This window comes from Vipera ursinii (genome assembly GCF_947247035.1).
Source record: "Vipera ursinii genome assembly, chromosome: 1".
In the NCBI taxonomy this organism is placed as follows: Eukaryota; Metazoa; Chordata; class Lepidosauria; order Squamata; family Viperidae; genus Vipera; species Vipera ursinii.
Window position 1 is genome coordinate 337,762,644 of NC_139512.1, and position 27,974 is coordinate 337,790,617.

The 27,974-nt window shown below is 42.7% G+C and overlaps 1 protein-coding gene across 1 annotated transcript in view; it reads left to right on the plus strand.

The window, feature by feature from the left end:
* Positions 1-27,974, plus strand: part of RNF43 (ring finger protein 43) — a 56,831-nt gene that overhangs the window by 21,096 nt on the left and 7,761 nt on the right. The window contains exons 2-7 of the mRNA XM_083350092.1: positions 1,921-2,043; positions 10,129-10,203; positions 17,721-17,852; positions 19,936-20,037; positions 20,924-21,079; positions 21,940-22,042. Of these exons, the coding sequence (XP_083206218.1) occupies positions 1,921-2,043; positions 10,129-10,203; positions 17,721-17,852; positions 19,936-20,037; positions 20,924-21,079; positions 21,940-22,042 (691 nt within the window). The remainder of the gene's footprint in view (positions 1-1,920; positions 2,044-10,128; positions 10,204-17,720; positions 17,853-19,935; positions 20,038-20,923; positions 21,080-21,939; positions 22,043-27,974) is intronic.

Genomic DNA, 27,974 nt, shown 5'->3' on the forward strand with positions numbered 1-27,974 from the left:
CAGATTCTAAGCAGTTCCTCCATTTGATGTCCACAATGGTAACAGCTCTGGCCCTGTGGAAAAACTTGCCAGTTCCCAACAATCTGAGTTGCAAGTGAGATCGCTACCATACTTTAAAATGCATTGTAGAACTGGAAAGAGGACCAAAAAGTGGAAAAAGGTGTATCCTTGTACTGTATGCTTCCTAAATCAATTTGACCAGCCACTGAATGACTTGGAATGCTGGCGAACATTGATTCAGCAAGTCTCTGTATGATTTTTATGGAACAGTCTTCTATTAGGAAGTTCTTGTGAATGAAAGTAAATTAATTATTTTTCCTACACTTATATGTATGTATGTTGTATTTATATATGTTTGTGTGATTTAAGATTGCATGAACAAAGCTTCAGGCATTTTGAATTCAAAGGAAACACCTCTCTGTGTTTATGGAACAACTGTAATCTTGCAAGAATAATCCTTTCCTTGCTGCCAGCTTTCCATTCTAAACAGGAATGGTTCCTTCTTTTAGTCCTGTTTGTTTTCCTTAGCATTTTTAACAAATTAATTATGAAGGTATAATCTTTAAAAAGTGAGACTTGCTAAGAAAGCTAAGATTTAAATCTAGATAAGCGATGTAGATACCGTGTCCTTGTAAGTGACTAATTCATACCCAATTTTAGCCAGGACCTTTGCTAGATAATCTTCAACTGGGCTAAGAAGCAAACTGACTAGTGGTACAATGAAAGAAGAAAAGTCCCATGCATTCCTGGAAACTTTCTACTATATTAACAAATAATTCAGCAGAATGTTTGTACTACTGGCAGCTTCTTCAAGAGTAATTGTACGTAGAGCACAGTGTATCTTTTACCTCTTGGTCATACATCTGACTGGTCACTGCAGAGCATCTTCTTGTAATCTATGCTCACTGGGTGTATTGAATCTACAGATCCTCAGAATTCCCAACAAGCATAATGATAACTGAGCTGTAATGCAACTTTACCTGAAAATCATCATTTGGACAGATTGTGAATCATGCTGGATTATGAGTTAGATATGCCATTTAAGTCATCCAGAAGATATTTTAACATTTTCATTAAGCTTGTGTCTAAGAAATGGAAGAATGCCTAAGCTCAATAATGAAAAAATGTAAATATTTATCTGAAACTGACAAACGTTTCTGCAGCATTTTACCCTGCAGCTCAGTTGCTCATCAAGTGATGATCCACAATCCCTCCTCAATAATGCAGTGTCTATCTTCTGCATTATAATGTAAGCCAACAAAAATCATAAAGGGTTAATATGTCTAGCTAGCCAATTGAAGAAAAGGATTAAGGAAGACATGATAGCAATAGCAATAGCATTTAGACTTATATGCTGCTTCACAGTACTTTACAGTCCTCTCTAAGCGGTTTACACAGTCAGCATATTGCTCCCAACAATCTGGCTCCTCATTTTACCCACCTCAGAAGGATGGAAGGCTGAATCAACCCTGAGCCAGTGAAAATTGAACTGCTGGCAGCTGGCAGTCAGCTGAAGTAACCTGCAGTACTACACTCTAAACACTGCACCACCACGCCTCTTAGGATAGCTGTCTTCCAGTACTTGAGGGACTGTCACAAAGTAGAGAGGATTGACTTATTCTAGGACACCAGAGGGCAGAACAAGAAGCAATGTGTGGAAGCTTATCAAAGAAATTCAACCTAGAAGAAGGGAAATTTTCTGACAGTGAGAGCAATTAACGGAATAACTTGCCTCCCGGGATTGTGGGTGCTCAGTCACTGGATGTTTTCAAGAACAGATGGGACAGCTGTTTGATTGGGGTAGTATAAGGCTCCTGCTCTGAGCAGAGAGTTGGACTAGAAGACCTCTGCGGTCCCTTCCAGCCCTATGATTCTATGATTGTCCTATCAGTAGTAACTTCCCTTCCTTTCTCTTTCCAGTTCCATCCCCTGTCTTTGTGTAATACCAGCGAGGATGAACATACAGTCCCAGGATTTGTCTCCATTGTCAAACTGGAGAGGCCTGAGCGGGATCTCCGGCCATGCCTGTCACTGGCCAATAAGGTATATTTGCTCAGAACAGACTTAATAACTTCTTCAGAAAGTTTTTTGATCAGCTCCTTGGTTGATTAGATTGAAAATTAAGCTCCCAAGTGTCTTTACGTTCAAATGGGTAAGGCCGAAATTAAATGGACACACAGTCTGTCATACACTCTGATTTCTTTTCCTTACACTCTTTTCCATTGGGAAAGATGAAGCATGAACAAGACATTTCAGAAATTGCCATTCCAGATCATCTCAGTTGAGATGTTAGTGCTGGGCCTCACCTTTCTATTGGGAAAGACACTAGGGGAGGAGAGCCTTTGGGAAATGGTATTTAAAGATTCCGTATACACAATATAAATGTGTGCATATGTCAGATTTCCATGTGTGTCTGGCTTTCTGTCTCCTACTTGCGTATCCATCTGTCAATCCATCTGCCAGAAATTTACCTTATTTTAATTTAATGCAAAGAGAGGCAGTTTGATAAAGCATCAGACTAGAAACCAGGAGATTATGAGTTCTAATCCTACCTGGGCACGAGGCCAGCTGGGTGATATTGGGCTAGTAGTCACTTTCTCTTAGCTCTAGAAAGGAGGCAATGGAAAACCAACTTCTGAAAAATCTTGCCACGAAAACTGCAGGGACTTTTTTCTGACTGTTTCCAAAAACTGGACACAATTGAACAGAATAAAAAAAAGTTATTGTTAAATTTGGTTGTAAAAATGTGATTTTCTGTCAATTATTGCTTCCCAAAATACTCAGCATGATACAAGGGAATACTGGATTTCCTAAATGAGAGTTGGTAGGAGGGGAGAAATACTGATTAGCCTGTGTCTTGAACTCAACTTAGAACTGCTGGCTGGCTTCAACAGAACAAATGGGACTCTTTGCTAGTCATCCCTGTTAAACATGACTTCATATGCAATTTCTGCTATATTCTTTAGACTCCATATTCAGGAAATGAGCAAATTTGCACAATGCTCTTTGCTTCGAAAATGAGAGCTACATTTCTTTTAGTGAATTCATCTCTCAGACCAAAGATTCTTGAAAGGTTTTGTAGAATCTGAAGTGCTATAAGGCCCACATTGTTTTGATTAGTATAATTCTTAAGACAAGGCCACTGCTGACCATTAAGATTTTTTTTTATCATTTTCTCTTTTAGATTCTGTTAGGATAAATCAGAATTAGAATTATAGAGTTGGAAGGGACCTTGCAGGGTGAAATGAATCCATCCCAAATGTGCATGCACATGTAAATGCTGGAAAGGTTTAAAGAAAGCGTAACCAGTTTCCCAGTTTGAGAGCACCTTTACAGGAAAAATTAAGCTCTCTCAGTGCCCAACCTCCCAGGGCAACCCTGGAGCCTGAGATCTGCAGTGCCTTTGATCTTACAGCTGAGAAGTTGTACTGCTAACCTCTGACCTCCCTGTTCAAGGCAGGCTTGGCAATTGCGAAGCCAGCCTGCTGGAGCAATTCTGGCGGATACCTGCTCACACACGCTTTCCAAGGACGCTGAGATCAAAGGCAGCTGCTGAGAGTGTTCCAGCCTCTGCACTTTGCTCATCAGACTTCCTCTTTTCCTTCCTTCCAAAAGAGGCAGGTGTTAACCATTTCCATGCCAGAATTGTCCACAACTGTGATTCTTCAGTTCTAGAGGTGCTAGAGACTATACAGAAATAGCTAGTGGCAAATCCTCCCTCCTCAATACTCAAAGGGCCTCATAATCTACTCAGCTTTGGCAACTTTTAAGAGACAGGGACTCCAATTCTCAGAATTTCCTAGCCATCAGGAATTCTGGGAGTTGAAGTCCATGCCTCTTAAAATTGTCAAGGATGAGGAGTACTGATATACTCCAAAGACCTGACTTTGAATCCCAGGACCTCAGGCCTTTGGAAAGGATATTTTTAATTTTCCTGCCTAGTTTGGAGAGATTCTAACTGACCAGCACTAGGCTAAATGGATATTTGATCTCATCCAGGAAAAGAGACTCTTCCTAATGGTTTTTCTTTTGCGGTGGGGGGAGGACCCAGTTACCTCAATGGAGCAAGCATGGAGAGTAATAGTCCAAAGTTGTACTCCAAAAGTACATTAATAGCAGGGATGTGCGGACGGGTCTCTCTGTGTGTAAATTTGAAGTTGCCCTTTGAGTGGTATGCTGGTGCCTGCACTTCAAAACAAGATAGAAATGGCATTGAATTTAATTTAAATATATCTTAATTACGGTTAGTTAATTAGATTTCATACTATAGATTTAAGTTTATGATTAGGGTTAGCATTGCGTGCTTCAAGAATAATTTGCAAGGGCAGCTCTTCCCTTTTGTTCATTAAAGCTCACACATCACTTTTCAAGGCCTGAAACCTGAAAAAAATGCCATTGCTTTGAAAGTTTCATTAAATGTACATTGGTTTGATTTGACTCCTTAAAACATCAGCATCTTTCAGAAAACCTGAAGATCACATACACTTTAATGAGCAGCAGAAGGGTACTATGTTCATGTGAGGTGTGAATCTCTTCCTCTAAATCATTTTTAAAGCATATGCAGCTCAAATATTTAGCATTTCCCTCTTCTATCATATAATTTAATGACAGATTTTGGAAAAACATCATACAAAGCCTTAGAAGGTTATATGTAGTCTGGGTATCATAGATAAAGTTTTGATGAACATGTTCAGATCAATTCTAGGAACATGTTCTAAGCTTTCTTAAATTGCATGAACAGTAGAGGAGTTACAAATCTAAGAGTATCGTCGACTTACTACAGTTCATTCAGTGACTGAAGTTACAACAGCACTGAAAAAGTGACATGACTGGTTTTTACACTGATGACTGTTGCAGCCTTCCCATGGTCACATGATCAAAATTCAGACGCTTGGCAACTGACTCATATTTATGATGGTTGCAGTATCTTGGGGTCATGTGATCACCTTTTGTGACCTTCTGACCAGCAAAATCAGTGGGGAAGCCAGATTCCCTTAAAAACCACATCACTAACTTAACAACTGCAGTGATTCACTTAACAACTGTGGCAAGAAAGATCATAAAATGATCACTTAACTGTTTCTCTGAGCAACAGAAATTTGGGCTCAATTATGGTCATAAGTCAAGGACCACCTGTTTAAATTTAAACTTGGCCTGTTTAAATAATCATGTATATTATAGAGGCCAGCATATAAACAAGTCATGGATTGCAGATAAGACTGTAGCTGAGGGCCTTTGTCTTTGCTCTTGGCATTTGCAAGATAGAAACATACAAATGTCACCAGAAAGTTTAGGGCTACACTGTTCAATCCCTATTTTCCTAAATTTTGGGGTTGGGTTTATTAAGCTTATTGGATTCTTACTTCACCTATTTGATAATTTCAAAATACAAAAATGTATTGTAAAACTTTTCAATAAAAAAAAGATAATTTCCTGTTTTTTGCAAAGCAAATGTTGCCCTCCTGTGATTTGGTTGTTGACCATTGCATAAGATCTTGTGGAATTTGGGACCATAGATGGGGCTGGGGGTGTTTTGTAGCCCAAAGGTTACCCACTTCCTAGCGTAATGTAAGGAACCAGATGAAGGGCAGCAGAGACTGTTTTACTACCCCAATTATCAAGTGACAAATGTCTGAATTCTGAGCAAGATCGAAAGGGGTTTTGGAGACATGATTTTGGATACCACACAGCTTTTATACCAACTTGAAAAATGTCACCTTCTAAAAGAACAGGTTGCAAAATCATCAAAGGCACATTTTCTGGCATTGCATCAATCCTGATAGCCAGTGAGTTTCTGAGAATTGGGTAAGGAAGGAGGGAAAGATATTGGCAATCTTGACTCAAGCAGACGTGGAAGAAGTTAGTCTTGCAGGTCTTGCATATAATTATAAATGAATTTACAAAGAAGGGAAAGAGGAAATAAAAAGAGCCAAGAAGTCACTATTGGCTTAGCTTGGCTAAGGAGAGGCCCACTCTGCCAGCATTTCTTCACAAAAAGGCTGAGCTCCTATGCTTTGGCCTTACTTCCCAAACCCACCCATTCCATCATCAGGGCAGCGTTAAACTTCTCTGTCTGAATACTAGGGGAAGGAGAAAGGAGAGTTATTGTATATCCTTTAGGAAAGAAAAATGCAGAGAGTTCTCTGTTTAGACCAGGGGTAGGCAACCTTGGCTCTTTTATGACTCGCGGACTTCAACTCCCAGAATTCCTGAGCCAGCATAGCTGGCTCAGGAATTCTGGGAGTTGAAGTCCACGAGTCATAAAAGAGCCAAGGTTGCCGACCCCTGGTTTAGACCATCCTGTTGACTTAATACAGGTAATCCTCAATTTACAACAGTTCATTTAGCGACCGTTACAATGGCACTGAAACGAAGTGACTTATAACCATTTTTCACAGTTACAACCTTTGTAAGCGTCCCCATGATCGTGTGATCAAAATTCAGATGCTTGGCAACCGGTTCATACTTACGAACGTTGCTGTGTCTCGAGGTCACTTTTGACAAGCAAAGTCAATGGGGAAGCCAGATTCACTTAACATCCGGGTTACTAACTTACCGACTGCAATGATTCACTTAACAACTGTGGCAAGAACGGTCATCAAATGGGGCAAAACTCACTCAACAAATGTCTCACTTAGCAACAGACATTGTGGACTCGACTGTGGTCGTACGTTGAGGACCGCCTGTAGGTAGGTAGGTGCTCTTAATGCACTTGGAGAGTATGCCTGCCCCCTTTTACACATGAACTGTGCCTGCTTCATTTAAGTCTTTGACCATAAACAGAGTGCCCTGATGGTAGTATTGCTTTCCCCATGGATATGTTAATTGTAGAACACGCTAGGGCTCAACCTTAGATCTTAAGAGCGATAAGGAAACTCAGTTCTTTCGAGTGTTTGCCTGTGTCCTTTGCTCACCTCTAACTATCAGACCTTAAAGGACAGGTTAGGTCTTCTGAGGGACTAATTCCCAAATTCCTGTTTCAGGGAGAGGCTGAGCCTGGCAGTGCCCACTGCCCCTTTGTTTGCCTTTTTCATGTGCCTGCCTGAAGGCTGCCCGCTCTAAAGCTCAAAGCTTAGAACTGGCGAAAAGCCCCTGCTGAATGGCTCATACAGCCTCAGGCTTTGGTGAGGCAGGGCTGCGGTTCACATCCTAGGCTTTGAAGCAGAGCCAGCGGGTGGCTTTGGGGCCTGCTTGGCCTGGCAGGTATCCAGTGCCAATAGGATGTGGGGGAGGGAAGCAGGTGAGCCAGCTAGCTAGGGCGGAAGGGGTGGGGAAGGGAATTTAAGGTAGACCAGAGAGAAGTGGGAGCAGGCGTGTGCATTGCGGGTGTTTGGGTGGCAGGGCTGCTTTCAGTGTGGGGCAGGAACAGAGGAGAGCTTTGTTCCTCCAAGTAGGGCAGGGCTGGGCTGGGCTGGAGAGGAGGGGAATGGAAAGTCAAAGTCCTGGATGGCTCCTGAGTTTTTCCAAAGAGAAGCAAGATCACACCTTGCTGACCCAGAGCGGGCCTGCTTTTTGTTGGCGGCTGCGGCATTGTCGTCTTTTGAGCTGAAACCAGGAATCTGTATCTGTGCATATGAAGGCTACATACACACACACACATGCATGCACACACACAAGTCACAAATCACTTTTTTGGTTACTTTTGAATTTGGATGTAATTCTCGGCTTTGCAGCAGATAAAAGGCTGGAGAGGGGCTATCCTTTCAGAGCAATAGACCTTTCCTCCAGTTCTAGTTTAAGAAAGTCTTTAATGGGAGATGCCAAGAGTTGAACCAAAATGCAGGTCTCAATGTGCCAGTGTTGTGGCCCATCCCTAGTCCTAATTATAGTCTGGACCTACTCTGAAAGCAGGCTGACTCATTTTAACATTTGCATCTCATGATATTGCTCCACTGCTCATGACCACTGATTTATGAGGTTTCTATATTTTAATATACAGTATTGCTACAGTTTTATTTTTAAGCTGAATAAAAGCCGTTTTAAAGTTGTACACTGCTTAGAAAAACATAATATGACAGCTGATATATGCCTGTATTTTTTTAAAAGTGAAGGTACTGGATAACTCCTCCAAGCAGAAAGCACTGACTGAGGATTCAGATTAGATATTATAGGGAGTGAGTTGCCCCAGTCTACCCATGTTTTCCCAAAAATAAGACTGGGTCTTTTTTTTGTCTCCAAAAGAGGCACCAGGTCTTATTTTCGGGGGATGTCTTATTCAACTCCGGCACCGACAGCCCTGCCCAGCTAGCCCACTTCTTCTGGGGATGAAGGAGCAGCTGTATTCTGCAGCTGCATTCCGGCCTGCATTTTGCAGTCAGGCCTTTCTGGAAGGCCTATGCCTATGATTTAATCCATAGCTCAGTTCACAGCTGCAGAGATGTTGCAGAACCGAGCTATGGATTGAATCCATAGCTCAGTTCTCGGCTGCAGTGGCCTTCTGGAAAGGCCTGTAACTGAGAAATGCAGGCCTGGCTGCAGAAGACACTTCAGAAGAAGCGGGTTGGCGAGGAGAGGAGAGGCCTGGCTGCAAGGTAAGTGGGTGTGAGGTGTGTGGGGCAGCTCCACACCCACATTCCTGCCCTAGCTTGATTTTTACCATCTTTCCCCCAAAAATAAGGCCTACCCTGAAAATAAGCCCTATCTTGATTTTGGGGGTGAGGCAAACACCTAAAAATCAAGCTAGAGCAGAGATGGGGGTGTGGAGCTGCTCCACATGCCCCATACTCACTTATCTTGCAGCCAGGTCTCTCCTCACCAGCCCACTTCTGAGGTGTCTTCTGCAGCCAGGCCTGCATTTCTTAGTCACAGACTTTTCCAGAAGGCCACTGCAGCTGAGAACCGAGCTATGGATTCAATCCATAGCTCGGTACTCGGCTACATAGGCCTCGCGGAATAGCCTGACTGCAGAATACAGCTGGAATGTAGCTGCAGAATGAAGCTGCTCCTTCAGCCCCAGAAGAACTGGTCCTGCTAGGCGGGGCTGTCGGTGCCGGAGTTGAGTAAGACATCCCCCGAAAATAAAACCTGATGCCTCTTTTGGAGGCAAAAAAAAGACCCAGTCTTATTTTTGAGGAAACATGGGTAGGTGTGTGCCTTGCCCCAAAACTAGGCCTTATTTTTGGGGTAGCCTTACTTTTGGGGAAACATGGTTGTTCCATTATGAGTGTCTGTCAGCAGGGCAGAGAGGGCAGCCCATAGAGGGCACAATCTCCTGGGAACATCTTCCAGGCTCAGGGGGGAAATTGCTGCTTATATGCTCTAGATATCTGAACAACTGGGCTGGGCTGGGCTGGGAATACAATTTACGGATCCCAAGACATTTAGAACTCCCCAATTTCATTGCTACTGAGTACAGGTAGTCCTCAATTTACACCAGTTCATTTAGTGACTGCTCAAAGTTACAACAGCAATGAAAAAGATTACTTATGATCATTTTTCACACTTAAGACTATGGCAGTATCCCCATGATCATGTGACTTATATTTGGATGCTTGAAAACTGACTGACATTTATGACAGTTGCAGTGTCCCGGGGTCATGTGATCACTTTTTGTAAACTTCTGACAAGCAAAGTCAATGGGGAAGCCAGATTCACTTAACAACATTACTAATTTAACACCTGCAGTGATTCAGTTAACAAATGTGACAAGAGAAGTCATAAAATGGGGCAAAGCTCACTTAATAAATTTCTTACTTAGCAACTTAAATTTTGGACTCCATTATGGTCGTAAGTCAAGGACTACCTATACTACAAATCACACACTTCGTTGTGGCCATTTCTTCCCTTTCAATTGTGATATTATACAACTCTAAATCTATGCATCCTCTTTTTCTCAAACTGGGATTGTTTTCTGTAAATGAATATATAGGTAAATAAATGCATCATTTAAAAGTGAAGAATCAACTTTTTATGAAATGTGTGCCTCCTGAGTCCAGTAGCTTGCTTTCCAATTATGAAAGACACAGGTAACTCAATACAAACAAGGCCTTCTTTTCCCACAGATGGGGACCACAGAATAAATGTCCAATCTAGTAACTGAGGTGGATAACAAAGAATGAGAAGGGCTACGTGGTCACGATGGTGCAGTTATTCACATATATTCTTTTGAACTCTTTCCTCTCTTTGCAGGCAAAACTGGCAGGGGAGAGGGGAGCTCGGGCTGTTCTGTTTGATATTACAGATGATCAGAGTGCTGCTGACCAGGTAAGGAGATTCTGAAGAGAAAGGGAAATATTCTTTTTTTTGTTGTTTGTTTTAACAGATTTGCTTTTAAAAAGTGAGAGGCCAGCACTTCCTTCTCTCACTTCCTTCTTTTTAAATATTTCTGAATTTTTATTAATTTGCCAGTAGATGACTTGATGCAAGCAACGTCTTCAGAATTGGGACAGTTGTTAAGTAGGTGGGCAAACAGAAATACCAGAATCTCATATGAACTGACTATGCACAGCCTGGTTCTCTTGCCTCTTCATCCCTGGTAGCCCTATTTCCTCGAACTGTATTCTCGTGTTGTGTTTCCCTCCAGAGGGAATTGTTAGGTCCATTTCTTTTTATACATGTGAAACGTGTTGGTCGCCAGCATAGAAATGGGTATGAGAAGAGGGCAGCTAAGCTTCTTGGGGTAAAGACAGCACTGTTAATATTCCCTTATTTTGGCTTTTAGATGACTCCCTTTCCTCCTTGTGTCAGGTGACCTGTAAAAACAAAAATATTGTAGCTGCCCTTTCATGTGATATACAGATTATCCCATCTGGGCCAGGTAGCCTCATATTTCCTAATGTTAGGCCTGGCATTCTGCCATGATGAAACATGGAAAAATGGAGCTAAGCAATGCTTGGTTTCTGTTAAGTGAAAGTGGATGTGACCCAAGTACTCTTTGGAATCCAATTCCATCACTCCAGACCTACAAAATATTGTTTCACTTTATTTCACCACTAAAATTGAACACTAGGAAAACAGTATTCAGGGATTTCTTTTGATACCTCTTGATGGTGTAGATTTCAGGTTGTCTTCTAATCTTAGAGCTAGAAATGACCTAATTGTTGATAAGCAAGGACATTTTTCAGTCCTGTTAAAAAAATGTAATACCCTGTCTTTACAGTGAAGCTAATCAGATTTAATTATTTATCAAATTTATAAGGTGACTGAGTGGCACACAACAATAGTAGGGCTTCTGATTGCTTTCTCAGAGTCTCGTAAGGACCGATTCCCTGCTTGCAGTTAAACATGGCACAAACTTGTTACGATGTCTTTTTATTGTCCCCATGACATTGTCTTCATCTCATCCCTGGCCCTTGAAAGAGAATGCCTTAAGTCAGACATGTCAAACTCGTATCGGAGCTTTTTTCCATTGCCGGCAATGGGGTGGGCATGGTTTCCTGGTGACGCGTCCGGCCCATGGGCTGGCAGTTTGGCACCCCTGCCTTAAGTCATAGAATCATAGAGTTTAAGGTTGGAAGAGATTTTTTAAATTATCTGGTCTAACTCCTTTCCCTGTCTTGTAGTTTTGAAGGCTGAATATTTGCATCAGCAAATACCATCTTAAATCCACATATTTTGTTATGACACTTGCTTTCGTTCTTGTCTCCCCAATTCACACTGGGTTAACAAGATAGAAATTTCCACTAATTGTGATTAAAACTGTCGGTATGGCAAAAAAAACATGCTTTGGAATTAATATGTATAGGAAAAGTCAAAGCAAAGATCTATCTGGCTGGTTAAAGCGTCCCAAGACTTGACATGTAATTAGGCTCAAGTGAAGATAAATGTCTCCTCGTGGGAGGCAATGGTTCCACCTGGCTTGAAGGAGGTAGTAGTCTGCCCCTCATTAAGAGAGCATCACTGTACTCAGGTGTACTGGACAATTTTCATCCAATCTCTAAATAGGGAAGGTTTATTTATTTATTTAAAACATTTATATAGCCACCCATATTCTTACCAACTTTGGCCAACTCCCAATCAAGGCTGCTGAGGAGGTAGTAGAAATACAGCTTCAAATGACTTTGGAGGAAGTGGATTTAGAGGAACAGGACTCATTGAAGACTATATATAGCACTGAGATGGCATTGATCATGTTTGCAGATTATCTCTGGTGGACTTGGGATGGGGATAATATATCCATATTGGCCCTTCTTGATCTTTCAGTAGTTTTTGATACCATCAGTTGTGATATCCTGGGAGGTAGGAGGCACTGTTACAGTGGTTCTCCTTCCCTCAGTTCCAGTTGGAGTTGCTAGGAGGGAAAGGTCCAGCCCTAGGCCACCTGCTTTTCAGCTGCCACAGGGCTTGACTCGCTCCCAGGTCCTATTTAATATCTATATGAAAGCACTGCATGTGGTTTGGCATAGGATGTAATTTCATCAGTATGCTGATGCCAGTCAGTTGCACATCTGTGCCTCAGGCTGTCCAAGTGGTGTATTGAAGCTCTTGTGTTTTCCCAATGCCTGGAGGCTATGTAGGACTGGATGGGGAAGAACCAGTTTCATTTCAACCTTAACAACCCTGAGTGGCTCAGTGTTCTATACCTCCCGATATCTAGCAGTTTTCCACTACTAACTGTGAATGGGGTAACATTTCCTCAGTCAGAGTTGATATACAATCTCGGGGTCTTCATGGACTTGCAGCTTGTACCTAAGGAGCAGATGGCACCTATGGCCAGGAAGGCTTTCACACAAAAAGTTCTTGTGCACCAGTTGCGCCCATTCCTGGATTGGAGGCACTTCTCATTGTCATATTAATCACCCTCGCATATGGACTGTTGCAACACATTTTCATGGAGCTGTCTTCAGAAGTATTTAGAAGCATCAGCTGGTCCAGAATGCAGTGGCACGTGCAGAATTGCATGCACCATGATACACTCACATAACACACAGCTATGTGCTTTGCAGTGACTCCTGTAGGCTTTTGGTTGCACTTTAAGAAGCTAGTTACCACTTTTAAAGTGATGCATGGAATGATGCCAGAGTTATTGAGGGATCACCTGACCCTGCCAGAGTTATTGAGGGATTTGCCTGACCCACTCGATCTAGTAGAATGGGCATGTTCCTGGTCCCCTCAGTGAGGCAATTTCACCTGGTGGATCCTAGGAAGCATGTCTTTTCTCTCAGGGTGCCTGCCATATGGAACATCTTCACCCCAAAATATGGATCACTCCTAACCTTACTAACTCGTACTTCAGGCATTTGGGCCAGATTGTTAGTTCTGAAGCTCCAGTGTACAGATGTATAGGATGGGTATCCTAAGATACCGGCGGCGTCCTCGGGCTGCTTTGGGCGGTGGAGAGGACGACCATGGCGACAGCGATTCGTTGGTTTTGGCTGCTTGAGATAATGGCAGCAGCAACGACATTTATGACAACGATGGCGATACAATGGACTGCCAACTTATTTATTAACTTATTTATTATCTTATTTATTAACTTTCCATTTGCCTCTTTCTTTCCCCCTTTGGACTGGGACGGACCTGGGTACAGGCCACAGTGGGAGAGTGGCCTGTTTTTCATCGGCAGCCCCATAGAGGTGGGAGCTCTGTGGGTGCTGCCCCACCCAGGGTGGGCATTTTGGACCATCCCCGGAGGCAGACTCGCGTCCCGTTGTGAGAGGACGGGCTGTGGTGTGCCCCTGGGAGCATCCAATCAAGTGGCAGTGGTTGGTGGATGGCCCAAATGTCCCACTCTTTTCCTTTGATCCTCCTGTTGGTTTCAATCATTGGACTGCCCTCTCTGGACTCGCTGACTGGATGCATCAATATTCCGACACGGACTTGCTCGCCCTCAGGGGTGCCCCCCTCTCCTGGGTGCGTCCCGCTTTCTTTTCTTTCCCTAATCTCGATGAGGGGCCCAATTGTTGGGACCCTGAGGGATGGCCGGGAAAGGCCAGGGGCTTGCGATATAAACCTAATAAGAGGCCCCTGGTTAATTTTTTAGCTAAATTTTTTAGGGGGTTGGGGAGGGGGGTGGGGGGTAGTGGTTGTTCGGCGGTGGGGGGTAGCCAAACAACTTTGTTGCAGGCCAGGCCTGGGTCTGACGGCGCTCGTGGAGAGCGGGTTGTGGGTACATCTGGGGCTCTTGAGCGGGTCGTGGGACTACCAATTCCCACGACGGGGAAAGGCAGCAGGCGGATAGACAGGGGGCCATATCGTTACCGGGAGGGCCGTCTCCGCTGTCTTCAAGCGGTGAGGCGCTCCGACCCTCTGGTTCTTCCCCGAGGTCCCGGGAGCGGGGATGTGCAGCCTCCTGAGCTCCGGCTGGTGTACCTGAATGCCAGGTCCGTGGTTAATAAAGCTCCCCTCGTTAGGGATCTAGTTGAGGGTGAGCATGCGGACCTGGCTTGCATCACGGAGACTTGGTTGGGCCCAGAGGGTGGGGTCCCTTTGGTTGACCTCTGCCCACCAGGTTTCCGGGTGCTACACCGGCCACGAGCTCAAGGTAGGGGTGGGGGAGTGGCGGTTACCATTAGGGAGACCTTATGTCCGCGGGAGGCCACCGTTTCTCAGATAGTCGGGTGTGAGTCTCTCTTCATGAGATTTGGTCCTGGGGCGCAGTTGGGCTTGCTGCTGGTGTACATTTCGCCTAGTCTCACAGCGGCAGCCCTGCCCGAGCTGCTCGATATCCTCTCGGGTTTGGTGGTTGAGTTTCCCAAACTTATAGTTTTGGGAGACTTCAATCTACCATCTCTGGGAGGTTCATCTGAGCTAGCTCGGGAGTTCATGGCTTCCATGGCGGCCATGGACCTGACGCAAGTAATTTCAGAGCCAACTCATGAGGGAGGCCACACCCTTGACCTGATTTTTTTATCTAGACGGTGGTTGGATGATCTAGGTGGGGGCTCTCCATTTATTATGCCCCTGTCATGGACCGATCATCATCTCCTGCGGCTGGTCTTCCGCTTTGCCACCCCCCGCCGTGGGGGTACGGAGCCAATTAGATGGTACCGCCCCAGACGCTTAATGGATCCTGACAGATTCCAAGCGGCGCTGGGGTCCCCACCTGCCTCCACTGCTCACTGCTCGGCTGATGCCTTAGTGGAAGCCTGGGGAAGGGCAGCCACTGAGGCACTTGACCGGGTTGTACCCTTGCGGCCCCTGACCCGGCGCAGATCCCAGCGAGCTCCATGGTTTTCCGCGGAGCTCCGGGAGATGAAGCGCCGGAAACGGGGCCTAGAGAGCTGCTGGAGGTCTAGCCGATCCGAACCCGACCGATTGCGGTTAAGAACCTATATTAGGTCTTATCTCGCAGCGATGAGGGTGGCGAGGTGTAATTACTTCTCCACCCTCATCGCGTCCGCAGATAATCGCCCGGCCGCCTTGTTTAGGGTGACTCGCTCACTTCTCAATCAGGAGGTGAGAGAGGATCCCTTGCAAGGTCGTGCCGAGGAATTTAGTCATCATCTGTCGGATAAAATCGCTCGGATTCGGACCGGTTTGGACTCCAGCTGGGCAGAGTCAGGCGATCAGGACATGGGCGGTCTTGTCAATGTTATCTGGGAAGAGTTTGATTCTGTGACCCCTGATGAAGTGGACAGGATTATGGGGAGGCTGAGCTCCTCCACATGTTTGTTGGACCCGTGCCCTTCCTGGCTGGTTTATGCAGCTAGGGAGAGGACACGAGGCTGGTTCCAGGCGGTTATATCTGCTTCTTTGAGTGAGGGTTATTTTCCCGCCGTCTTGAAGGAGGCGGTGGTGAGACCTCTCCTCAAGAAGCCTGTCCTGGACCCAGCCGTTTTGAACAACTTTCGTCCAGTCTCCAACCTTCGCTTTCTTGCGAAGGTTGTTGAGAGTGTGGTGGCGCATCAGCTCCCTCTGGTCCTGGATGAAGCGGATTATCTGGACCCCTACCAATCGGGTTTCAGGCCCGGGTACAGCACGGAGACGGCATTGGTCGCTCTGGTGAATGATCTCTGGAGGGCGCGGGATAGGGGACATTCCTCTATCCTAGTCCTATTAGACCTCTCAGCGGCTTTCGATACCATCGACCATGGTATCTTGCTGCGGCGTCTCAGGGGATTGGGAGTGGGAGGCACAGTTCTTCAGTGGTTCTCCTCCTATCTCCTGGGACGCTCGGAGTCGGTGTTGGCAGGGGGGCAGAGATCGGCCCCTAGGTCTCTCGTTTGTGGAGTTCCTCAGGGGTCGGTTCTCTCGCCTCTCCTGTTCAACATCTATATGAAACCGCTGGGTGAGATCATTCGTGGTTTTGGAGTTGGGTATCATCAGTATGCCGATGATACCCAACTTTTCTTTTCGACCCCAAACCACCCCAGTGATGCCCTCGCCGTGATGTCCCGTTGCCTGGAGGCGGTTCGGGTCTGGATGGGGAGGAACAGACTTCAGCTCAACCCTGACAAGACTGAGTGGCTGTGCATTCCGGCATCCCGGGACATTCCAAATGTTCCATCTCTTTCTATGGGGGGTGAGCTCTTACCCCCCGTGGATAGGGCTCGCAACTTGGGAGTCCTTCTAGATTCGCGGCTTACTTTGGAAGAGCATATAGTGGCCGTGACTAGGGGGGCTTTCGCCCAGGTTCGCCTGGTGCGCCAGTTGCGGCCCTATCTAAACCGGGATGCCCTGTGTACAGTCACTCATGCGCTCGTGACCTCTCGCCTTGACTACTGTAATGCTCTCTACATGGGGCTTCCCTTGAAGACCACCCGGAGGCTCCAACTGGTACAGAATGCGGCCGCGAGAGTTGTCTTGGGAGTTTCCCGGTACTCCCATGTTACACCTTTGCTCCGCGAGCTGCATTGGTTACCAGTTGTCTTTCGGGTGAGGTTCAAGGTGTTGGTTACGATCTTTAAGGCCCTACATGGCATGGGTCCGGGTTACCTCAGGGACCACCTGCTGCCGGCATCGACTCCCCTCCGCCCTGTGCGTTCCCACAGAGAGGGCCTCCTCAGGGTGCCGCCAGTCAGGGAATGTCGACTGGTGGCCCCCAGGGGGAGGGCCTTCTCTGTGGGGGCCCCGGCTTTATGGAATCAGTTGCCGGTGGAGCTCCGGATGGCACCAGACCTTCGAACTTTCCGTCGGGGCCTGAAGACCCATCTGTTCGAATTAGCTGGTCTGGCCTGATGGGGATTATGGGTTTTTTAATTGTTTTTAATCTGTATTACTGTTTTATTGGGCAAGGGTTTAATTCTTTTTAATTTTTGTATAGTGTTTTTGTTTTTTATATGTGCCCTGTGAACCGCCCTGAGTCCTACCAAGGAGAAGGGCGGTATATAAATCAAATAAATAATAATAATAATAATAATATTAATGAGGAAATGTTGACCTGGGCGCTCTCTCTCTCTCTCTCTCTCTCTCTCTCTCTGTGTGTGTGTGTTACAACTATTGATACTTTGTATTTTATGTTTGCTGTCCAGAGTTTCATTGGATAGATGGGTGGCCTTATAAATTCATTAAAAAAAACTCAGTATATGAAGGCTCAGTAGCTAAATCAGAAAGGAGTATCATTTGGATTTCATATTTTAGACATCAAGACAGCTTGACGGTCTCACCTGGTCATTAGGATTGTCTTCTTATCACTAAACTGATTGCTAAGCAAGCAACTTTCTGGGCAATACCATATGACTTAATGAGATTTTAAGATAGCCATCTCCCCAGTAGAGATGACACTTGAACCCAGTCTTTGCTGAAACATGCTAAGGAAATGATTTCCATGTTTTCCCAAAGCCAAATGAATGTTTGTAGAATGGTCCAGAGAGCCCAGCTCATATTCCATCTCTCCACAGTTGAGGAAGCCTCAAGGGCTGAGTCATCCTGTTGTTCTGATCTGGGGCCACAATGCTGAACTTCTCATGAGAGTGGTGAACAATAACCGTGAAGCCCATGTGAAGATTGAGGTGAAGGAAATGCCAGCTTGGGTAAGTAAGCACCTCAGTTTTTCCCTCCCTGGATTCTTAATGAAAATCTTAAGTCTCTATCACAGTAATGTTGATTGTGTATCTATACTTTAACTAGCCTCATTTTTTTCTGTTTTATCATAGACAACTTATGCATTTTTCTCTCCTCTTTAGCTTAGGATAACTTTTCTCAAATTAACTCCCCCTTCCAGATGTGTTTGGTTATAACACCAATCCCTCTCCAGCCAACTTAGAGGTAACAAATTGCTGACTGGGGAAATTTAGCCAAGGCATATTTGTGATATTTATGCTGCTGATATTCATAATTTTGTATTCATCCTTTCTTCATGTCTTAGTTGTATTTAGCTGCTCTCAAGGTTTCTGTTTGTTTTACCTATCTACTATCTTCTTTTGCCTGCACCTTGGTAATTTCCAACTTAAACTATTTTTGTCTTCCCACCAAAGCCTCAGAAGATGTCACTAATCTTATCACTGTGCAGATTTGCATTGTGAAAGAGTTTGATTCACTCTTTCTCCTTTTTCCCCTGTTGCTTTCAGGCATTATTTTGCTTCTTTGGTTAATGGTCCTGGATTTCCTCAAACTACTTGTTGAATGTCTTTATTCTCTGCTTTGGGCAATTACCTTTGAAGCAAAACAGAAATGTAACTGAGATTGTTTCTTGCTCTTTTTCTTGGAAATGTCAGTTTGTTGCCAAATCTACATATTTCATGTTTTTTGTACAGATAGTCCTTGACATGATCACAACTGAGCCCAGAATTTATGTTGCTAAGTGAGAAATGTGTTAAGTGAGTTTTGCCCCATTTTACTACTTTTCGTGCCACAGTTATTAAGTGAATCTCTGCAGTTGTTGAATTAGTAACATGGTGGTTAAGTGAATCTGGCTTCCCCATTGACTTTGCTTGTCAGAATGTCTTAAATAATGATCACATGACCCCGGGACATTGCATCCTTCATAAATATGAACCAGTTGTCAAGTATCCGAATGTAAATGGGGATGCTGCAATGGTCGTAAGTATGAAAAATGGTCACAAGTCACTTTTTCAGTGCTGTTGTAACTTCGAACACACACTAAGCAAACTGTTGTAAGTCAAGGAATACCTAATTTATCTTCGTATGCTTTTTTCAACCCCAGTTTATGGTGATTTTTTTTTCTTGCTGCTGTGCCAGAAATGGCTCTTTTGATTATGTGAGCTAGAGCCCCAAACCTAGATTCCTTCACTTTATGTAATAATTCCACCTTCCTAGTGTGGCTCAATAGCTTATTTGTTATAGACCTGTTGCAATCATCTTTTTGCCTCATGTCCGGTTGTCTGCGTTTGTTGTCTTAGATGTCTTTCATCTAGACGCCTGTCAGTCTAGCTTTCAAGATTCTTACTCTCAAGAACCACTTAGTCCTATCTTAATAGACTTTTCTTTGTTAATGTGTGCACTTTTATTGCATTCTTGTTTAGTTATAATACTATCAGATTCTCCCCCCCACCTTGTAGTAAATCTGTTGATTGGGAGTGGGATTTGTTCTTAATAGTTTTCATTCCTATTTCCTTGTTTGTTCCTTTTGTACTCAGATTTCTTATTCTTTTTCCTTTCTCTTCTCTGCTGATATCCCTCATATTTCTAGCCTTAATCCCCCTTTATATTTTTATAATTCCTTCCCAGATGGCTTTTTCTATATTATTTTTATGTTGGCTATATGTATCCATATTTGATATTTCTACATATTTCTGTTATTTTCTGCCTGATCATCACCATCTGAAACTTAATATTCTAATGTGGAATTTCTAGTTATTCCAGATTAATCTAACTTTTTCTCTTTTACTCCTTTTTGTATTAGCAATATTTACGTCTCTTACTTTTCTACTGCATTTTACCATGATACTGTTTGATTTCCTGCTCAGATAAGTTGTATGGTTTAATCAAATTATTGACTAAATTATAGGATAATATAACGTAAACCAGTATGGGTGTATAGAGATTTGAATTGTCGCTTCATCACTACACTATTTTGATTTGTTCTGGCATATCATGTGAGGTGGCCTATTGGAATGAATGACAGAGCTCTAATCTCTTGGGTCTTCCCAACAGCCAGACTATGATGTTTGGATACTCCTCACCGTTGTCAGTACAGTACTGGTCATTGTTATAATCTTCATTGTTCGCACTCGTTGTCAGCCAGGCAGAAATCAGGTAAGAATTGTTTAGTAGTACTCCATCTGATATCAAATGTTCTCAATCCTTCAGAAAATGTTTCTTTCTCTGATAATATGATTAATATTTTATTTGGATCGTGGTGATCCATGAGTATCATGAGAGCCTTTGTATGGAGTTTTAACTATAGGTTTTGGATGTCAGACACATATTTTACAGTGGCACCAAAAACTCACAAAGCACAAGAATTGGGTATTGTATCATTCCAAATCTCTAATAGTACTTGTACTTAAAACTTGTATCACTCCATTTCTGGAGACTCTGAGCAGCAGGTTGCTTTATTTCAAGGGTAGGCAGTCTTTTGAGACAGATGGGCACAATTAAATTTTGATCTGACATGTAAAGAGGTTTTGTGGAAGCACATTGTGGGGATTTTGAAAAAGTGGCTTCATGGTGAGTTTAGCTGTTTATTTATACATTTATATACCCAACAACTCTGTAATATTCATTTACTGTACAAGGAAAGCTAGATTCTCCTCCTAGTCTGGCTCAGCCTAGCTTCCCGGCAGCAGATCAAAGAGCTGAGTTTTCTTGTCTGCAGCCTCCCAACCATATCTGCCATACATTGTGTTACCACAAGAGTTCTCAGGATTCTCCTGAAATTTTCATGACTTTGTATAGGTGGGTTTCCATTGCTGTTGCCATAGCAATGGTCTAGCAGCACACTGTAGGAAGATACAGCTCCCTAAAGAATTTCCTGCATTAAGCAAGAGAGGTTTTGGTTGAACTAGGTTGCCACAAACCCCTTTAACTTGGTCATCTATTTAAACTGAAAGGAAATGCTGATTTTTTATGTTCCATATCAGCTGTGCAGGAGGTGAGGCCTTGGAAGATTTCCTCCCTCTATTTTCTCATTCTTCCTCAGACAAATGTGCAGGAAGTGACAATACAAGCAATCAACCGCCTGGCTGTACGGAGGTATCAAGGCCCCCATCGGCATGCTCCAACAGGGGACTCTGTTAGCACCTGCAGTTCTCCTCCTATATGTGCAATTTGCTTGGAAGAATTTTGTGAGGGGCAGGTAAGCATATTTTTCTGGGTTTGGGAGTTCTCATGTAGATTCTTAGGTCAAATAAACAGGCCCTTCACAGCCAAAGCCTGTTTTTAGAGCAAGGTGAAAACCAAGTCTAGCCAATCTGTGGATGAAATGAAAAAAGCATGGCTGTTTACATGTGCATTCTATATTTTAGAGTTTCTTGGTGTGCACTGTGGAGTGCTCCTGGATATATTATTGGATCTAATTATAATTTTTTAAAACTTGGTTGTACTCCACCCAGTCATATTTTGTTATGTGGATTGCTACATAAATTTGAAAAATAAATCTAAAATGCGTTTTAGTGCATTTTTCACATAATGAAAATAGCATTGTACTGCAAGTTCTGTATCTTTTGGGTAGTATGATGATATAATGCATGTAGAAAAAGGGGCATATGTGTGCTATAATGCTGGTTTGATCACCCTGACCACCCTTGCCTCCTCACAGATCAGTCTGGCCCCACCTGTGAACAGAAGGAGCAATGTCAAAAAACTTTGTAACTATGAACTAATGCCTATTTTAATTCTTCCCAATCATTCAACTATCTTATTTTAGTCTTTATAAATCACCATTTTGTAACTTTTTTTACCCTTAAAAAAGGTAAAGGTTCCCCCGCACATGTGTGCTAGTCGTTTCCGACTCTAGGGGCCGGTGTTCATCTTCGTTTCAAAGCCGTAAACCTCATTACTTGTTTAAAACTCAGAGATTTAATTACATTCCCACCAGACCTTTCCAGTGAGATATGCCACAAGAAATAGGAGAGTGACCTACCCAAATCAAGACTGTTTCTTCCTCTGAATCTAGATCACTGCCTTCCCATCCCATTGCTTTTTCCTATTTTACAGGAACTACGGATCATCACCTGTTCCCATGAGTTCCATCGGCAGTGTGTGGACCCTTGGCTCCAGCAGCACCAAACATGTCCACTATGCATGTTCAACATTGTTGGTAAGAGTGAGCAGAAAAAAAATCTGAGGGTAGTAGTTAAAATCAGACATGCTAGATCAGTCCTAAGACTATATAGTATATACCGATTCCAATTTTATAAATTCCTCCTTTAACTTCGTTTGTTGTTGCATTTTTTCTTTATTCTTTTTCGCCATGTAAGTTATAGCCAAACCTCTAAAGTATGCTTTAGCTGTATCCCACACATTTTAAAGCGATGTCTCTTCTTTTTTGTTTATTTTAAAGAAAAATTCCATTTCCTTTGTTGCTATTTATATAAATTCTTTCTCTTTCAGTAAAGATTGATTCAGAGGCAATCTTAGTTTTTTTCTTAGCTCCTCTCCAAGTAATCTTTATCGGGTTATGGTCTGCCCATATACATATATAATTGTGCTTAATTCAGGGGATATCCATATCATATCAATTCTAGACCATGATTTGTGCCCGAGTAAAATGTATATTGTGATTTTTGGGCGTTCTTTTCTCTCCATATATCCTGCATACAGATTTCTTCTGCCATTTTAAAGGAAACGTAGGTAGTGTATTCCTTTCTTCTTTACCTATTTTGCTGCTTCTGTAGTCCAGCATTCCATCTACTATTGCATTAAAGCAGACATGTCAAACACAAGGCCCGGGGGCCGGATCCGTCCCGCGAAGTGGTTTCATGCGGCCCGCGAAGCCATCCTGGAAACAGTGAGGTAACGGCCCCCACTGCCTTGGCCCTGGCCCAGAGACCCTCCTTCTGCCAGAGACCCTTAGATCTGTCCCACTCCTGCCCAGGCCCCCATAGGCACCCTTGATGCGAATGATGTAGAGCTGGCCACGCCCACCCAGCAGGCCATACACACTCTAGCCACGCCCACCCAGTAGGCCACGCCCACCCTGGCCATACCCACCCAGCCCCCTGAGGGCAACCGCAATGCTGATGCGGCCCTCAATGAAATTGAGTTTGACACCCCTGCATTAAAGTCTCCCATTAAACAAATGTTTCGATATTCCAATTCCACTATTCTTTGTGTAATTTTTGATAAAACTTGTTTGTTATTAGGAGCATATATTGCTACCATCAATATCTGTTTTTGATTTATCATTATTTCCACCATTAATCTTCTTCCCTCTTCATCTGCATAGATTTGTTTGGGGTTCATTGTCTCTTTGATATATAAAGCTATTCCTCTTTTCTTTTGTTGTGCTAGTGTGAAGTTTCCTGATTTTCAGTTGTTCTAACAATTTCTAATGTTGTCTTTTAATATGTGTTTCTTGGAGACAGACTATATCCATTTTTAATTTTTGTAGTCGTGTAAAAATTTTTTCCTTTTTGCGGGGGAGTTCAATCCATTTATATTCATCAAAAGAATCCCATTTTCCTTTACCTTCTTCAATTATATTTAGGTTTTATTCTTCTAGTTGTTCTTATCTGTCTTTGTTTTCTTCCTTTTGCCCCTTCTTCTGTTTATGTTTTCTGTTTCTTCTTCCCTTGGTTTGGCTGTTCCTTCTATTGCTATCTCTTCCTGGTGTTTTTTTTTTTTTTTGCTTCTCTCACTGCATGAAATTCCAGACTTTCTCCTTCCAAAAAAGCTTTGTATCTCTCATAAAATTCCATTGCCTTGAATGCAGTGTCCAATATGTATCTTTTCATGTCCTAATTAATTAAAATCCCTTCCAGAACCAGTCATCTGAAGTTCACTCCTTTTTCAATTAGTTTTCTGGTCAGGAATTTGTACTCTCTTCTTGAATCTCTTATCCTCCTGGGGATCTGCTTCAGCACTACAATTTCCTTTACTTTAGAATGCAGAGGATCATCTCTCACTCTTCTCAATATCTCATCTCTTATAGATCTTTTGACAAATCTAACATACACTTCTCTAGGAACTTTATTTCTCCTTGCATAGCTTGAATTGACTCAAAATATCTGGTCTGTCTCTCCTTCCATTTCCTGTTTCCCTATTTCCAGTGCTTCAGCCAATAGCTCTGTCATCAAATCCGCGAGATCCTCTTCTTTTGTCCTCCATTACATTTTGAAATCTTAAAAAAATAAGATGCCTTTTCCATTTCCAAAACTGCCATTGAATCTTCCAATTCTCTAGTTGCCTGCATCCACCTCTGATTTTCATCTTTTATTTCTTCCGTCTTCTGATCAGTCTCTACTGTCTTATCTTCTATTTTCTGAATTCTTTGTTCATTCTTTGTAACCATCCGTCGGAAGCTTTCTAGTTGAGAGTTTATGTTATGAATTTACACAGGGCTTGCAGAGATAGAGGAAGGGGCTGAGGGTGTTTTCTTGCCAGTTTTAGCTAAATTCGGAACACTCATTTTTAATTCCACCCCCCCCAAAATTGTTATCAACTCTAATACTTTTCCCAGATGTCCGCCTTATATCAAACCATTAATCTTGTGTTCAATACCACAATATATTTTTTAAATTTCTCTTTAATAAGTCTTGTAGTTGTTATGTATAGTCTCTATAGTCCAATAAACTCCCTGAAAAAGAAGGGAAAACAAAGAAGAAGAGAAGAAAAAAGAAATTTTGTAATCCAATTCTGTTTGTGAGGCTCACTTCCGGAGCAGTTGTCCAAAATCCAAAATTATCGCTCAGTGAAAATTTATAACCTGCAAGGTCCTACTATTCAAAATTAATAATCCATAGAGCCTTCTCCAAAGAAAATCACCAACAGTTAAGCTTCCACTGTCCTTAAACAGTTCTGTGACTAAAAGTTTATAATCCAATAGGCTCCACAGACAACAAGAAGAAAAAGGGAGGGAAAAACAAAAGACAAAAGGGAAAAGACAAAAAAGGAAAAAGAAAAAATGAGGAAAGGTATATACAATTGGCAATCAAATGCCTCTGAGAATTCCACAAACAGATGATGGACACAATACTCTTCTTCCACAGTTGTTCTCAGACATTAGAATTCAGAGGTATTCTATCTAAGACAGACATGTCAAACACAAGGCCCAGGGGCCAGATCCGGCCCGCGAAGTGGTTTCATGTGGCCCGCGAAGCCATCCTGGAAACAGTGAGGGAACGGCCCCTACTGCCTTGGCCCTGGCCCAGAGACCCTCCTTCTGCCAGAGACCCTCAGATCTGTCCCACTCCTGCCCAGGCCCCCATAGGCACCCTTGATGCCAACGATGTAGAGTTGGCCATGCCCACCCAGTAGGCCATACGCACTCTAGCCACGCCCACCCAGTAGGCCACGCCCACCCTGGCCACACCCACCCGGCCCCTTGAGGGCAACTGCAATGCTGATGCGGCCCTCAATGAAATTGAGTTTGACACCCCTGATCTAAGAGCATAAAGATTCTGAATTATTTAACAAGAGATCTCTGCCCATTAACTCACCTGCATTTTAATTCCTTGGACTAAAAAGTGTAACAGTAACTAAATGGGGCTGCTATTGCAGGCAATTTGGAGGCAACAGTTGGCCCAGAATACAGTGGTCAGGCTTCTTTTGGGAGAAATACCAAAGGTGATTGCTCTATTGATAGCCAGTCAGGTTTGGATCCAATTCAAAGTTTTGGACATGACTTAGAAACCCTACATGGCTTGGCAGGAGGTTATCGTAGGGACAATATAATGCAAATTATGTATACTATTAGGACTACTGGAGAAAGTTATGTTTAAGATGCAGTCTCTGCAAGATCAGAGAAAGCCATACGCTAGAAAACAGATCTTTTTAAAAAAATTATTAGAATTTTTGAATAGAATAAAAGTATACACATTTGAGAGGAGATCAACCCTGACTGCTCCTTAGAAGGCCAGATCCTGAAGCTAAAACTCAAATACTTTGGCCACCTAATGAGAAGGAAGGACTGACTGGAGAAGAGCCTAATGCTGGGAAAGATTGAGGGCAAGAGAAGAAGGGGACGACAGAGAATGAGGTGGCTGGATGGAGTCACTGAAGCAGTAGGCGTGAGCTTAGATGGTTTCTAGAAGATGGTAGAGGACAGGAAGGCCTGCAGGAACATTGTCCATAGGGTCGTGATGGGTCGGACATGACTTCGCAACTAACAACAACAACAACAATACACATTTGAAAGAAAAATAAGAAAAAAATTAAAATATGCAAAAGAGAAAATAAAAGCAGGTCCTTTCTATGGCTGCCGTCAGATTATAGAATGTATTGTCCTCTAGAATGATCCCTTTCTGCTTGGCATTCAGGAAAGCAAAAAAATATGTTTTTTTAAAAAAGCATTCTACAGTATACTTAGTTAATGTCTTAACTAAGACTGAAAGGGCATCCTTAGTAAATTTCACGAGACATTTTTTTTCTGCTGCCAAACAAGCTGTATTAAATAGTCTGTGTTCCTGAAGAGTTTGTGAAGGCAGTTCCAAAAATATTACCACCTTTGTATACCATTCCAAAAATCCTGTTTGCCAAGGTAAAGGCAGGATGTGACCTCATATCATAGACTGTAAGCTGCCCACCTCCTCCCAAAGTTACCCTGGATTTTGGACTAATGTAATACTCAATAGGTGAATTACTTTAAATTCCTGAGCTTTGTAATCCAGTCATCAGCAAATGAAACACCCACATTTTTGCAATATCCACATTGTTCTATCCACTTTGACTGTCCAGAAACAGACTTCTTATATGGCAGACGAAGATATTTCCCAGCTGTATTCAGATTATTTGAAGCCAAAGTATTTTCACACAGCTCCTCTATAAGCTATATGAACCCTGCTCCATTATAGAAGGTTTAATCTCTATGTGTATATTTCTCTATAAAACTACTATAGACTGATCTTGAGTATTATATTTTAAAAAGTAAATTATTTCTATGAAGCAGACCCTGTAAATTGGTCATGTTATATAGAATATTTACTTCAATGCTGTTTCAATGGCTGTGGTGTATTTATCAGATTTCTCAAACTGCCCACTTCTTTTTTACATATTAATCAACATTTAGGCTTTTAATTTTAATTTTCTAATACAAAGAATTCTCTGTCTTATCTCAAAATCTTGTTTCACCTCACTCTGTAATTTTTACCTGCACAAATCCAGTCTTTCTGAAAGTGGTAAATCATGAGAAAGGGCTACTAAATAGATAAGCAACCCCATGTAGCTTCCTGTTACTTTCTTACCAGCTCTCTCTTGTGGGTCAGAAATAAGTCTGGCATTTAGCTGTATTTGGGCCCTAGACATTTGACCATTCTTGCTTTCTTTGCCTTGATTTCAAACTCATTATCAACTGAAGAAAGGCCAAAAGAGTTTTCCACTTGCCAATTAAGCATTAAAGCAGCCAAAAGATGGTGGAAGATTTGAGACTGTAAATTTAACACCTCTCCATACCAAATGGAAGTCAGATTAACATAAGATTAAGCCTCTGTTCCAGTTGCTAGATACAAGATCAGCATAGTAGTATGGTTCTGCAAAAACAGGGTTTCTCTTGTTACACCATCTTGGCTATTTGTTTTGGTCCTGAATCCCTCATGAACGAATAGATAAAACAGAAAAGGATCAGGATAAACCTAGACTGGATTACTCCAAATTTTTCTTTCTAAAACTAAAAAAAAAGGAAACAGCCATCCAGCTTCCATAAAAGAGGCTAAGAAACTAGTAAAATTAACTGCTCCCAATTTGATAGAGCAGTTTTGTTCTTTGCTGATTTGTCTGCTACTGCTTTATCAGGTATTTATTCAGGCACTGCTGCAGATTAATAGTGTTGTGGTATTTCCTGGTAGGGCTGGGAGAGACCCCTGGCTGAAATTGTGAGAGGCATCACATATCAGCACAGAACCATATTAAGATTGATGACCTAATGGTCTGGCTCAGTATAAACTTTCATTTGTTTGTATTATAGTCTTGAGTTCATACTAGAGGCTCCAGACATGTTGCAGTTAAACTGCTGCAATAGTTAATTCATCAAAAAACAGATTGGCTGAAGAGAATCTGGCTGCCCAAGTTGAAGATGTTGCTCGTTACCAAGACAC